Genomic DNA, 12,490 nt, shown 5'->3' on the forward strand with positions numbered 1-12,490 from the left:
TGGAAACAAGCTTGAGAACCTCAGTTCATCTCTAATGGAGATTTAAACTTCAAGGGTCAGTAACTGAATTTTGATAAATTTCTGTATTTTTGTTCTGAGTTAATCCAAGCTTTGGTAGCATGCTATGATCAACTAAATGTTGTCGGAGAATAAGCTTTCACAGACGTGTAGTCTCCCTTATTTAAATTAAAACTGGAAGCGACAGACCATTCAGAGTAAAAATGTCCACTCTGAATTACTGATTTTTCTGAATTTTCACTCTGAATTTTCTGTCACTTTCTGCTTCAATTTTTCATCCCCCCTTGCATCTGATGAAGGAGAATTCACGTCTTTGAAAGCTTATGCCCTTGTAACATTTAGTTGATCAAAGCGTGCTACCAAACCGTAGATTATTTTGTATTGTAGCTCAACATGTCTCTCAACACTGGTTTTTAGCTTTGCTATCAGCTAAATAGGTGGATGTGCAGCAATGTCCTCAAATTTGTACATCCAAAGGTTTTTCTTCAAAACAGCCTGTACGAATCCTTTAATATTTGGATTACAGGTCCCAAGGGATTACCCTAATCAGATATGTTCAAATTATGATGAAATATGCAAATTCATATTTTTGAGGCTAATTTTGCTATTTTTTGGCAAAAATCTTCTCCTTCTTTCTGCCGTCTTCAATATTTGGTAAACATGTCCCTAAAAATGACCTTAGTCAAATTTGTGCTAGTTGTGATGAAATATTCAAATTTTTATATTTCATGGCAATTTTTGTCATTTTTTAATCAAAAAATCTTTAAAAATCTATTTCAAAACTGCTAATCGAATAGTTTTGATATTTAGGACATAGATCTCTACTGATAGTCTTTTACAGATTGTTCAAATTATGCAGAAATTTGCAGTTTTGTAATTTTAGGACATTAAAGACATTTCAGACATTTTTAAGACATTAGGGATTACCAGAATGTGATATATGCAAGTTATGATAAAATGTACATTTTTTTCATTTAAGTGTGATTTTCACCATTTTTGGTAAAAAGATTTTATAAAAATTAATAGCAGGGTAGACCAGAATTTGAAAGGTCTTTATGAATATGTTTTAAATTTCTGAGAAGTATATTTTTGAAATGTCACCCATTTATTTCAGGGTTTATTTAAAGATATTACAAACAAACAAACCTTTTGTTTATGAAGGACTTTGTTGGACAAGGAAATAGGTTTTACCCTTCCAAGGACCCACTTTCCCCACTTTCTGCATGTTGTGCCTTACTGTGACACTTTGACAACTTGACACGTTGTGTTTACTTTAGTGTGGACAACTATATACCATGTGCACCAGAGAAGCCTTGACTAACTTCTTTTTTCTTCAAAATTTACAATTGTCTATACAAGAGGAAATGTCTTTAAGAAACCATCTTACAAAAATGGAGTATGCATTTCATACATATACTTTTCAACACAATAAGTATGCCAAATTTTGAGCTTTTTCAGATTATTTTTGTACATTTTAAACAAGTATGAACATAAAACGTCATCCACAATATGGTGATTTTTATTGCTTATGTTTTTGATAGGAAGGTGTTAACACTGTTGGTTTTTTCCTGTGACAAACTTTACATACAAAGTTGCAATGTTTATTTGCCCATTTTACAGTAAATTATTGTACTTTACTCTAGAAATGTTTCGTGTATTTTTAGAATAAAATAATTTTACTGGATATCAATGGTCTGTAATGTTATTTCAAGGCTTGAACACCCTGTGAACGCCCAAAATTAAAGGTGTTCAACAAGCGCGCATCATGTGTTCTAGCCTTTAACACACTTATCGTTGAACGGCGTCCATGCGTTCAAAAAGTGTTACAGCCCTTTGAACGCGTAAAAGCGTTCAATTTTTTGAACATATTTCCTGTGCAACGTGTGTTCAGATATGGGACACCATGGTGTTCAATATAATGTCTGATGAACACGTAGCGTTCAAAATCTGCACACGTGTGTTCAAAAATTGAACGTTGGTTGAACACGTAGTGTTAAATTTTTGAACGTGTGGAGGCGTTCAAAAAGTGTTACAAAAAGGCGTTTAATTGGTGTTCTATCCTTTAACACTTAACTTTACAGTGTATAATCGAGGCGCAGAACGAGTAAACGCGCTATAGGTCTCGAAAGTAAAAAGGAGACTTTCGTTTGTCTCTTGCTCTAGTCCGGATGTGCAAGTGATTTGTACTACAATCTTACAAGTAATTTTAAAGATAAAGGTAGGGAATGAGCATATCTTCAATATAGACAGGGGCACTTCTATAGTCCTTATCAGTTTTTTGGAAATTGCAAAAGTTTCATTTATGACATACATGTAGGTTGTTATAAACAGCTTGTATTTGTGTCAGGTTATGAAACATGCATGCATATCGGAGTATTAGATGAAGATAAAAACGCTTCAAAAATTGTTTCAAAATTTATATCCCTGTATAGTTTTGCCACTGCATGTTCACCGTTCACCAAGTTTCTTCACCAGTAAAATTTTACTTGAAATGGACATTTTCGATAAGGTAGGATGCCTTATCTAATTTAACTTAACTTTGACTAACTTAACTTTGCTTAGGGAACTTTCAGCCATACTCTTACCTGCGCGAGATAAAAATCAGTGGTCATCAAGTTACTTTTAGTGCCAGAGAAACCAATTACCAAACATTTGCCGATATTTGTAATTCGAAATGGCCGCTATCCCTGTGTAAACTCTATAGGAAAATGCAGATTGTCAATTTTCACAAAACTAAGCCTTTAAAATCTTTTTTTACTCCAAGAGTTTCAGAAGAAGAAGTCAGGTAATATCAGGTATATCATACACAGTTACAGGTGTGATTACATGCCTATGTAGCATATTTCTGTAATGGTCACATATGCGATCAGGTGTGCCCTGCATATCACTCAACTTCCTAAACGATCTCATGACGCTACAGCACAGGTGTCTATGAAGAACGACACTAAACGGTGCTTGGTTGCAGTCAATATACTGCCATTAAGGTGGTGGAAACTTTTCTGCAATTCTCCAGCCCGTTACTTCCATCTAAGCATTTGAAGGTCGCTCCTGTTATCGAACTACTGTCAAATATGATTCATTAGCACTCTAGATTAAAGTCAAGCGATCCGGAACAATGAGTTCAGTTCTACATTGTGGAAATGTTGATCAGTTAACTCGTTCCCATTGCAGGAGTTTAAAATCGCATATGGCATGTATTACATGTACGCTATGACCAACATTAATATCCGCAGATAAAGATTATTTACGCTTTTTGTTAATATAATGACAGAACCCTTGGGGAGGTCATGCAAGCGCGACGCACTCGGGTTATTTGCACAAGTTCTGGGGACGAATTCTATGATCGTCACACCACGAGCGTCTATATATATACTATGGAACAAAGAAACACACTTGATAAATTCTATAATTCAATATATTGATATTAATATGAAACTTAAAATAAAATAGTCAGGATATCAAGACAAAACTAATTTAATTTCTCACGTCTGACAGTTTCTTAACAGATAAGATTACATTGCCAGTATCTCTTGGTCATCAGTGATTATTACGCTGGGATTTTTGCTGTTAACCAAATAATGTGCCGATATCAACAACACTCTCTCCGTTAAACCCTACATTTACAGATAAAGAGTGTACTCACTACGAGAGACCAACTGTAAAGCAGACATTTCACATACCAATAAACAGCAAAAAATACAAGGCAAACCCATATTTAGAGGAATACAGTAGCACTTCCGCGATATTGTTGCCTTTTTCAAAACGTTTGTCGCTCAATGTACAGTAGTTGATACCTGCCACTTAACAGTTCCCGCTTGAGGGTTTCATTCTCTAATGTATCAATGCTTTAACATAGTCGATAAATGCTTACTTAGAAGAAAACAGTATTATATCGTGTACACTGAACGTCGCAGGTCTGACGTGTAAAATTATACAATGAAAAACATATATTATTGTTTTGGGGCCAATATACATGGCATTCACACAAAATATTGTATGGTAAACAAATTATAAAACTACTGTAATAGCTCGCGGCGGGCCTTCGAACGCGATCGCATACTGCTCACTGATACGTTTACGTCACTGCAGTATGATCAGCATTTTTTGACGATCCCATTATGCTTAAGATTGAAAAAGTCATAAAGTTGCTAAGCTGACATAAACAAACTGCGAATAAATTTAAACCCATCGGTATATTTTCGCTAGTGAGACCGCGACGCCATCAACACCCGTGACGAAGAGGGGCATCCTAAAATATCTTTTAAATTATCAAAAAACCCACTTCTATGAACAGTGAACTATTACTTTATGGAAATATATACATAGCTACGCGAGCTTATTGGCTCATATTATATCAGTGAAATTGGACAGCCATCATGTACCCACATCGTTACATCGTTACATATTTAGGTTTCTTCGGTTAGGTGAGGTGATCACACAGGCATAGTATCGAATCGTTCATAGGTGTGGTTGATGCCTGGAAGATAACAAAATTGACAAATAGTGTGTTATGTTTCAACTACAGTTTACACGGCTTCTGCGTCACTTCTAGCCATATTAAGGTGTGACAATGACCCTAGAGCTGCAATATGTAATCGTGTATTCTGACCTTACTAAAATTATTGATCGCTGCTACAAAATAATGCTACTTTACGATACACACGCATACACATACACACACAAGCAAACGTTCACCCTTAAAAACTTTACAAGTTATTTATTTTTTCTATATAGTGTTCATATTGACCATCAGTTATTAATAGTGCTTTTGACAACGTTTCCTTTAACGCTCTGATACATACATTGTATATATATGGAATTTGATTGAGTGTCCGGTTTGCCTTGCAGAGCTCGACGAGTCTACATGTTGCTTATCATTAGAAAAGTAAACATTTGCAACAAATCGTCTTTGGTTGGTGTTAGATTACAGCGCGCGGCAAACGTTTCCCATACACTGTCTCGTCACGATCACTGCAGTCGTTTCAGCATGTCACTCACAAGCTTAACACTGCACTACATGCACATCACCAGTTTTCTTTTAGGTGTTTACTTTTAAATTGGGAACTTTATGAAGAAACAAGTAAATTCTTTAAAAAAAAAAAACTTTTCTTCTCCTCTCGATGTCAGCAATCACGACAACAGTTCCTTCAGCATGCAGTCTGTAGCATTGCCAGTGCAGTCTACTCTATCAACAAGTTTGACACGATACAACACTGAATATTGTCAACCAGAAAATGCTAAACACTCCTGCATGAAACTTTAATCCCGCTTTCTCTTTTGTCTCAGCTAAATGAAACTTTCTCAATTGACACTTCTCTGAGCTACAAAATAGACTTGAAGAAAAGTGTTGATTTTGCACATGCAAGTGCAATTCAATCAACACGGTACATTTTGTGCCATTGAATAACACACCCAGTGTTTCTGAAATAATTCACTGTATTTTGGCACTTAATTTCCCGGACGGCATCATACACGGCAACGGGTTAGCATGGAGGGGACGGTGATATCTCTCTGCCTTCAAAATATTCTTTACCTTGCTGAAGAAATACAATGTTCTACTATAATAAAACGCCTAGAGTCAGTCCGGTTGATGTTGAGGACTTTCCTCGAGATATAGATCCGACACTCGAAAAATATGCCAGTGAGTTTTGTCTGAGGTGTATTTCCCAAATCAAAGTACACAAATAGCTGAAAGGAAACTTTGATGATATATATGTGCGGTGTCAAGCTTGTTGTGAGTGGCATGCTGAAACGACTGTCATGATTGTAGACTAGACAGTGTTTGGGAAACGTTCGCCGCGCGCGCTGTATAATCTAACATCAAAGACTCAATTGTTGCAAATGTTTACTTTTCTAATGATAAGCAACATGTAGACTTGTCGAGCTCTGCAAGGCAAAACGGACACTCGATCAAATTCCACTGTATGAAGAAACAGTTGATACTTTGTAAGTCATATATGTCAATTAATAGCAAACACTCTCTTACCTTGCAGCCTTCGCTGTCCCAGCTTCCCGTTTGTCGGTTGAAGGAACCACACCATTGCTGCTTTACAAGAACTGATAACTGCAGTCCTTGTAGCAGGAAAAACGAAGAATAAAGCACAATTCAGTATAAATAAAGCGAAGTTTCCCCGTATAAACTGAAAATAGAAATTATTATATTTGAATGATATCGTGATAAGATTTGATTCAAAGCGATATTCTTTGACTTTAGCCGAAAGTTCAAGTAACTTAGCGAACGAAAAATAACGAACTTTACCTACCAAGCGGAAGAGTTAAGCTCAAATGATATTCTGTAGGACGCTGCAAACCGGGCTCTTGCATGAAGATACTTGCTTGGCTTCCGGAAAACTTGACGTCGCGAGAAAGCGTGATTGTGCGATTACTATCTAAGTAAGCAATGAGCACGGTAGTATTCACTGCGATTGTCTCCGAGATTTTGAAGACAATAAGGATGGCGCCATGATGTTGTGATACCTACCCCAAACAAAGACAAAGACAAAAGGTAGAGAAGAAATGGGAAAAAAATGAGCAAAAATCATATATATATATATATATATATATATATATATATATATATATATATATATATATATATATATATATATATATATATATATATATAATATAACATTCATACATCCACATGTAAGGAAATGCGGCAGCTAGTACACTGAGCTGACTTTATTTTATTAGTCCGTATGTATACTGCGTGCGCATGAACGACAGCAGGGTTTGCTATGAACACACACATACTCTAAAGGGCCAAAGTTAAGACAGAGTTAAGCGGCATATTCATTGTGAACGTCTACATATCAATATCTTGCCATAAACCACTGTTTGGGTAAAGTAAGATACCATATTGCATGTGATGGGGAAGAATCGTGGATTTTAGAATCAAACAAGTTTGTGTAATAAGGCTGCCTTTACATAGAATGCAAGAATTACTTAGGAAAACCCTGTGGTTGGCGAGAGAACATAAAAAATATCTATCCTTTCTCCAACCTGCCCTCTTTTCAACTCAACATAAATTGTTACATTCCTCATCACTAACTGTACCCCGGTGGAAGAAATACTGCATATTCTGCCGATTCCTGCCTTCCCTCACACCTTACCTGCATTTTCCATTCAAAATAGGTGGAGTTTTCGTCTTCAAGATGAGTGCCCTCCAAGTAAGTATCAACGTATGTGTGATTATTACCAAACGTAATTCCGATGCTTTCCTCGACATCTGCAACTACACGGAAATGAAACAACAAATGTTACATATTTTAGTCCACATAAGGAGCATGTGCCCGAGACCAGGTGACCATTTGCCCTCCTGACGTCGAGCAAATTGTCTCTTGCATCGAAGGTACATAGTACCTTGTCTAGGCTATAATGTTTTTATTACAAGTACCTTTCCTACAAATTTTCACTCTCATTTCAAGTTTAATTTACAGATGACAGTCATATGCCTAATATTCATGACAGACTAAAATCTGTTAAAATAGACCGATTTTTATCATCGAATGGCGCATTGATATATTGAGATATCACTGCTATGCGGTTTATCAATTCTTAACCAATGCGTTTTCTAAGACATGGATTTTCATGTCAGCTGGCGTTGTGAAGTTAAAAATTGTTCCGGATAATTTCCGGCCCTATATGTCATCAAAAGGTTAAGTATGAATCCCATGGGGCGTGCGACGTTATATGAGACATGTAATAATGTAATATGTATTTATGTTGCTAATTTCCTAACATGAGTTGTCCTTGTCATGCTAAATTCATAAATCAATTTTATGACATAATGGACACAATCCAACATATTCTTTTTTGTAACTAGTGTCCTTTAAAGCGTTATAAATAAATTATACAATGTGGTCATAGTTGTTACTACCTTTAATTTCTGTACCGTTCCTTTCGGTGAATGACAAACTTAATATATCCTTTAAATGGACAGCACTGTCGAAAGCTTGGAGTGCGTTCCTTTTTAAACGAACCGCCTACAAATAAAAATGTTAAAATAGCAAGCATGAATCTTATGTCTTATAGTCCGAAAAAGGAACTATGTACCCGAGGGCAGGTGACCATTTACCCAACATCAGGAGAGCAAATGGTTTCCTGCATCGATGGTACACAGTCCCTTGTTTTGATTATAATGTTTTTATCACATGCCTATCTTACCAGTTTTTTGGTTTATCTGCAATTGGCATTAATATTCTTAAATAATTTTCATGTTAGAAGAGCGTCCTTTGAATAATAAAAACAACGTAATCATCAAACGGCGTATCGATATATTCAAGTCACTGTTACGTAGCTTATCGATTATTTTGCATAATCTGTATAAACAGTATTCCTCAGGTAAAACATGCAATTTGATCATTTTAAATCCCGTACTCGTCAAGTTGAAAATAGTTTTAGGTCACCTCCAGTCGAATGATGACTATACGGCCAATTACGTCATCAGGAAGTTACCATTATATCCTGAGGCTTGCGACGTTCGGTAAATCATTTATATTGTCCGACCGTCGCTTTCTTGGATTGGCGAATTACAAATTTGGTAAAATTGAAATTAAAACAATGAAATTATTGATGTTTTATTTGCTAAATAATTATCCCAAGTAAATCATTTTCGCATTCATTATCTACAAGTACCTCCAGAAAAAAGTATCCAGCAAGCATATGTCCAAGAGTTATTGCAATTTCGATGCAAAGCTCCTCCAGGCAACTAGTTCTGAGGCTCATCGTATTTGTGTTGCAATGATTATTTTCCAGATACAAATTTCTATGGGAAAAATATCCCAAGGGTAATGTTTTATTTAATGTTTAAAAATAAATCAAACAATGAACTACTTGTTAAGTAAACACACAAGTCGGACGTTACGAAGGAGTAAACATTCTACGTGGAAATTTTGTGGATGACGTAAATAGTTTAAAGGAGTCACTGGAAGAAGAAGTGTAGGGCAGATAAGTAATAAATATCACATGGACACTACTTCCCAGTTGCTACCTTGTGACTGCCCATTATATGTCATTATTGTGTCGTTCAGAATCCCTGTATATGCTCATCGGTCTTACTTGCTTGAATTAGTTCCTCAGAAGCCAATACATTTAAGTGGAATGATGATATGCACTCACTCAATCACTGAATACGACCTCTCACCATAGAGTTAATGATATTTGCATTAAACACAACACAATCAGGAAACAGACGTCTGCATGGCATAAACAAATTTAGACTCGGTGCTTTCCTTATTTAAAAAACATGTATGTATGTATGTATGTGTGTATGAATGTATGTATGTATGTATGTATGTATGTATGTATGTATGTATGTATGTATGTATGTATGTATGTATGTATGTATGTATGTATTGTGTGTGGTGTGTGTGTGTGTGTGTGTGTGTGTGTGTATGTATGTATGTATGTATGTATGTATGTATGTATGTATGTATGTATGTATGTATGTATGTATGTATGTATTGTGGGTGGGTAGGTAGGTAGGTAGGTAGGTATGTAGGTAGGTAGGTAGGGATGGATGGATGGATGGATGGATGGATGGATGTATAATTGCTGTTCTTTAACGTTCAAGTCAGGGTTTGTATACTTACGATCAAGTTTGCACGATATCCAGACGTGAAATTGAGTTTTCCATGCGCTGGAATTTCAAACCAATTTCCGTCTCCAAGTGCTACAAATGCATCACAGAAGTCCTCAACGACCCCAGTTTCCATATATAAAGCCAGTGATGTCTTCTCAATCGTTATTGGGCCGCTGTCGGCATCTGAACTATTCAGAACGAATGTAGAGAGCTGACTGGTGATGTTGAGGACGACTTCGCTTAAATGCCCTATCAGACTGTCGTTTACGCCACTGTCCTTGATGAAAGGTTTAGAAATGCTTATTCCCTCATCCACTAAAGTCAGAATATCTGCGGAGATACAATGGTGGGGAAATAATATATGCGCGGAGGAAGACTTTTGTGGTTAAAAGCCACACCATTGCAGAAAAGGAAATTAATCAGGTTTGGAAAATCAGTGATATTCTGTAAAAAGGCCTTTTATATTATATTCCACTCACCATCAGCTAGGCCTATGCTTTCTGTCACTTCCATTTTCTCGGGAAAAGATAGATGTAAATCAGCACTTATGTCTAATAATTTTTCCAAGTTCTCGACAACCTGTGATTGGTACAAAGCAATAGTATAGCAGAAAGACAACTTGTATGTCGTTATGAAAAGACAGAGAAAAAGAGAGAAAGAGAAATATATTAAAGAGTGTTTTCTTCACAACAAATCATGTTATCAACTTGAGTTTCTTCTTGTCGTAATTAATTCTTACAAAGATATTTCAGGGCCACGTCTTCCATATTATTGTCTTTTTGTTCCATTAAGTTTCAAAACTACATATTTCAAGATTCTTTTTGAACTTGTGGCACATGGGTGGCAACCCTTTCAAAGTTTGGAGACTTAGAGTATCATGAGTTTCGAAAACCTTTTGTCCTTTCAGCTTCGCACGAGTAAAGACCGGTTGACCGACTTCGTCCGGATCATATGGCATTTTATGCTCACTGCAGAAAATACTCACAGTGAGAAACGAAATTATGTCGAACCTTTCCGCGCCTCCAATACTTTACGAGCAATGCGTTAAACTACCTCTTTCCGTTTAACCTTACCAGTTTTCGCTATCATGGCACAGTGATTATTATTAAATGTCCTTTGTTGTCACACTCAAATGCCTCCACGTGTTTATTTTTTTAATCTCGTTGATAATTATGACCAGGATGGACACTATTGCAATGCATTTGCTAATAATAAGGTTCAGAATGCCAATAAACAGGTCGTATGATAGGGTCAGTGCGTCTGACAAAGAGATCATCCACTGTGGTAATTTTATGAAGATATGCATACAATGTTTGATAACAAATTGGTTTGCACGGAAACGTTACATGTAATTATTATCAAAATCAGACACCAATATAAGTAATTAAATGACATCGACTTAAGCTTGTTCCGAAATGCTGCTCTCAGCATGTGCTTCTCTGTATCTCTAGGTGTTTGTAAGTTTATGGGTAATTTTTAATATTTAGTAATTTGAAAGATATTTTGTAATTTATCGATAAAAATATCAGCAACAGTGATGGTACTTCCCATCGGCAGGACATAACTGTTACAAAGTTAGGATACTTTGACGATGAAAGAAATGATAAAATTAGTCAAATCCCACCCCAGCAATCTTCACACTGTCACGTTACCTACAATCTTAAAGCTACAAAGCTACACTGCTTAAATGATACTTTTTAATTATGGCTTATGAAGTATTTGGGCACCAAAATTGTTGCATGCATTTTTACACCGCTATCGTCACTCTGAGAACTGGTTTTTTGTTCCACTTCCCCAAAAGTTGCCATGTCAGTTAATAATTGATATTACCTTAACTGCTACAAGGTTTTCCTCTGTGTCATTCAGAGATAATATAATTTCAGATAAGTTTTTGGAACTTTCCACCAATGACCATTCTGTAAAATGGATAACCTTTAAGCTTAGTCTATTTGGTTAAATCACGTAGAAATCATAATTTATCTGAAGAAGGAGGAATTTTTTATATCCATATAAATGTAATCACGAAACAGACCAACATTGAATCATAAAACATACTGAATATTGCAGCAATACTTGTCACGATTATGGGCGTTGATTTGTTGCTTTGTGCAAAGTCTATTGCCATGTACGACTACTGAATATGAAAGGAACGGCGAAACGCAGGAGGGAATGGTATGATCATTATTCAGGAATGTTAATACTGCAAATGATCTTAGATGCATTTCATACATACATAAATGGGTATATACTAAGTGCATGTACATAAAGATTTGCAGATGTAGAAACACTTGAGCCTGCAATAACAAACTCTACGATTATACACACCTTTTACTGAAATAACGAAAGTGCACGATGCTGAAGTATTGTACGGTCCTACCGCTGTGTAAGTTACTGACGTATTTCCAATGTAAAAGGCACTTCCAGGTTCGTGGCTGCCGAATAAAGTCACATTTTGGGCATTCACACTGTCTGCCATACTCCAGCTAACGTTTGTCACGGTCCTTCCTGGAATTGCGAAAACCTCAATGTCCGCTGGACAAGAGATTGCCAGTTCTTTGTTGTATAAAATGAAAGAAATCACAATGTAGGTTGTAAATGTTGTATTTTAATGGTAGTGCATGCATAGTTTGAAATCAAGGGGACATGCTTATGCTTTTCAATATTAGAAGAAAGCAATTGCTCATATTTACCGACGACTGTTATCTTTAGGGGTAGAACATTAAAGCGGTAAAGTAAGACTGGAACAAATCAGCACATTTTGTAATATGTAAGATAAGGATCCATCACTGTTTGATGTTGCCATGCAAGAATATATGGTACACGTCTTCAAGCAATCAAATTATAACAAATATGTAAGGCCAGTTATTGCCTTCATGCACTTTAAAC

The 12,490-nt window shown here is 36.1% G+C and overlaps 1 protein-coding gene across 1 annotated transcript; it reads right to left on the bottom strand.

Moving 5' to 3' along the window:
- Nucleotides 1-4,438: 4,438 nt before the first annotated feature.
- LOC139132733 (uncharacterized) lies at nt 4,439-12,151 on the bottom strand. Its single transcript, XM_070699001.1, has 9 exons — nt 11,930-12,151; nt 11,435-11,520; nt 10,084-10,183; nt 9,615-9,934; nt 8,188-8,203; nt 7,134-7,255; nt 6,282-6,495; nt 6,005-6,090; nt 4,439-4,495 (listed from the first exon to the last, which is right to left on the bottom strand). The coding sequence occupies exons 1-9, from the start codon at nt 12,078-12,080 to the stop codon at nt 4,439-4,441; spliced, it is 1,152 nt and encodes a 383-aa protein (XP_070555102.1). The 5' UTR covers nt 12,081-12,151.
- Nucleotides 12,152-12,490: the final 339 nt, after the last annotated feature.

This window comes from Ptychodera flava, chromosome 5 (assembly GCF_041260155.1).
Source record: "Ptychodera flava strain L36383 chromosome 5, AS_Pfla_20210202, whole genome shotgun sequence".
NCBI lineage: Eukaryota > Metazoa > Hemichordata > Enteropneusta > Ptychoderidae > Ptychodera > Ptychodera flava.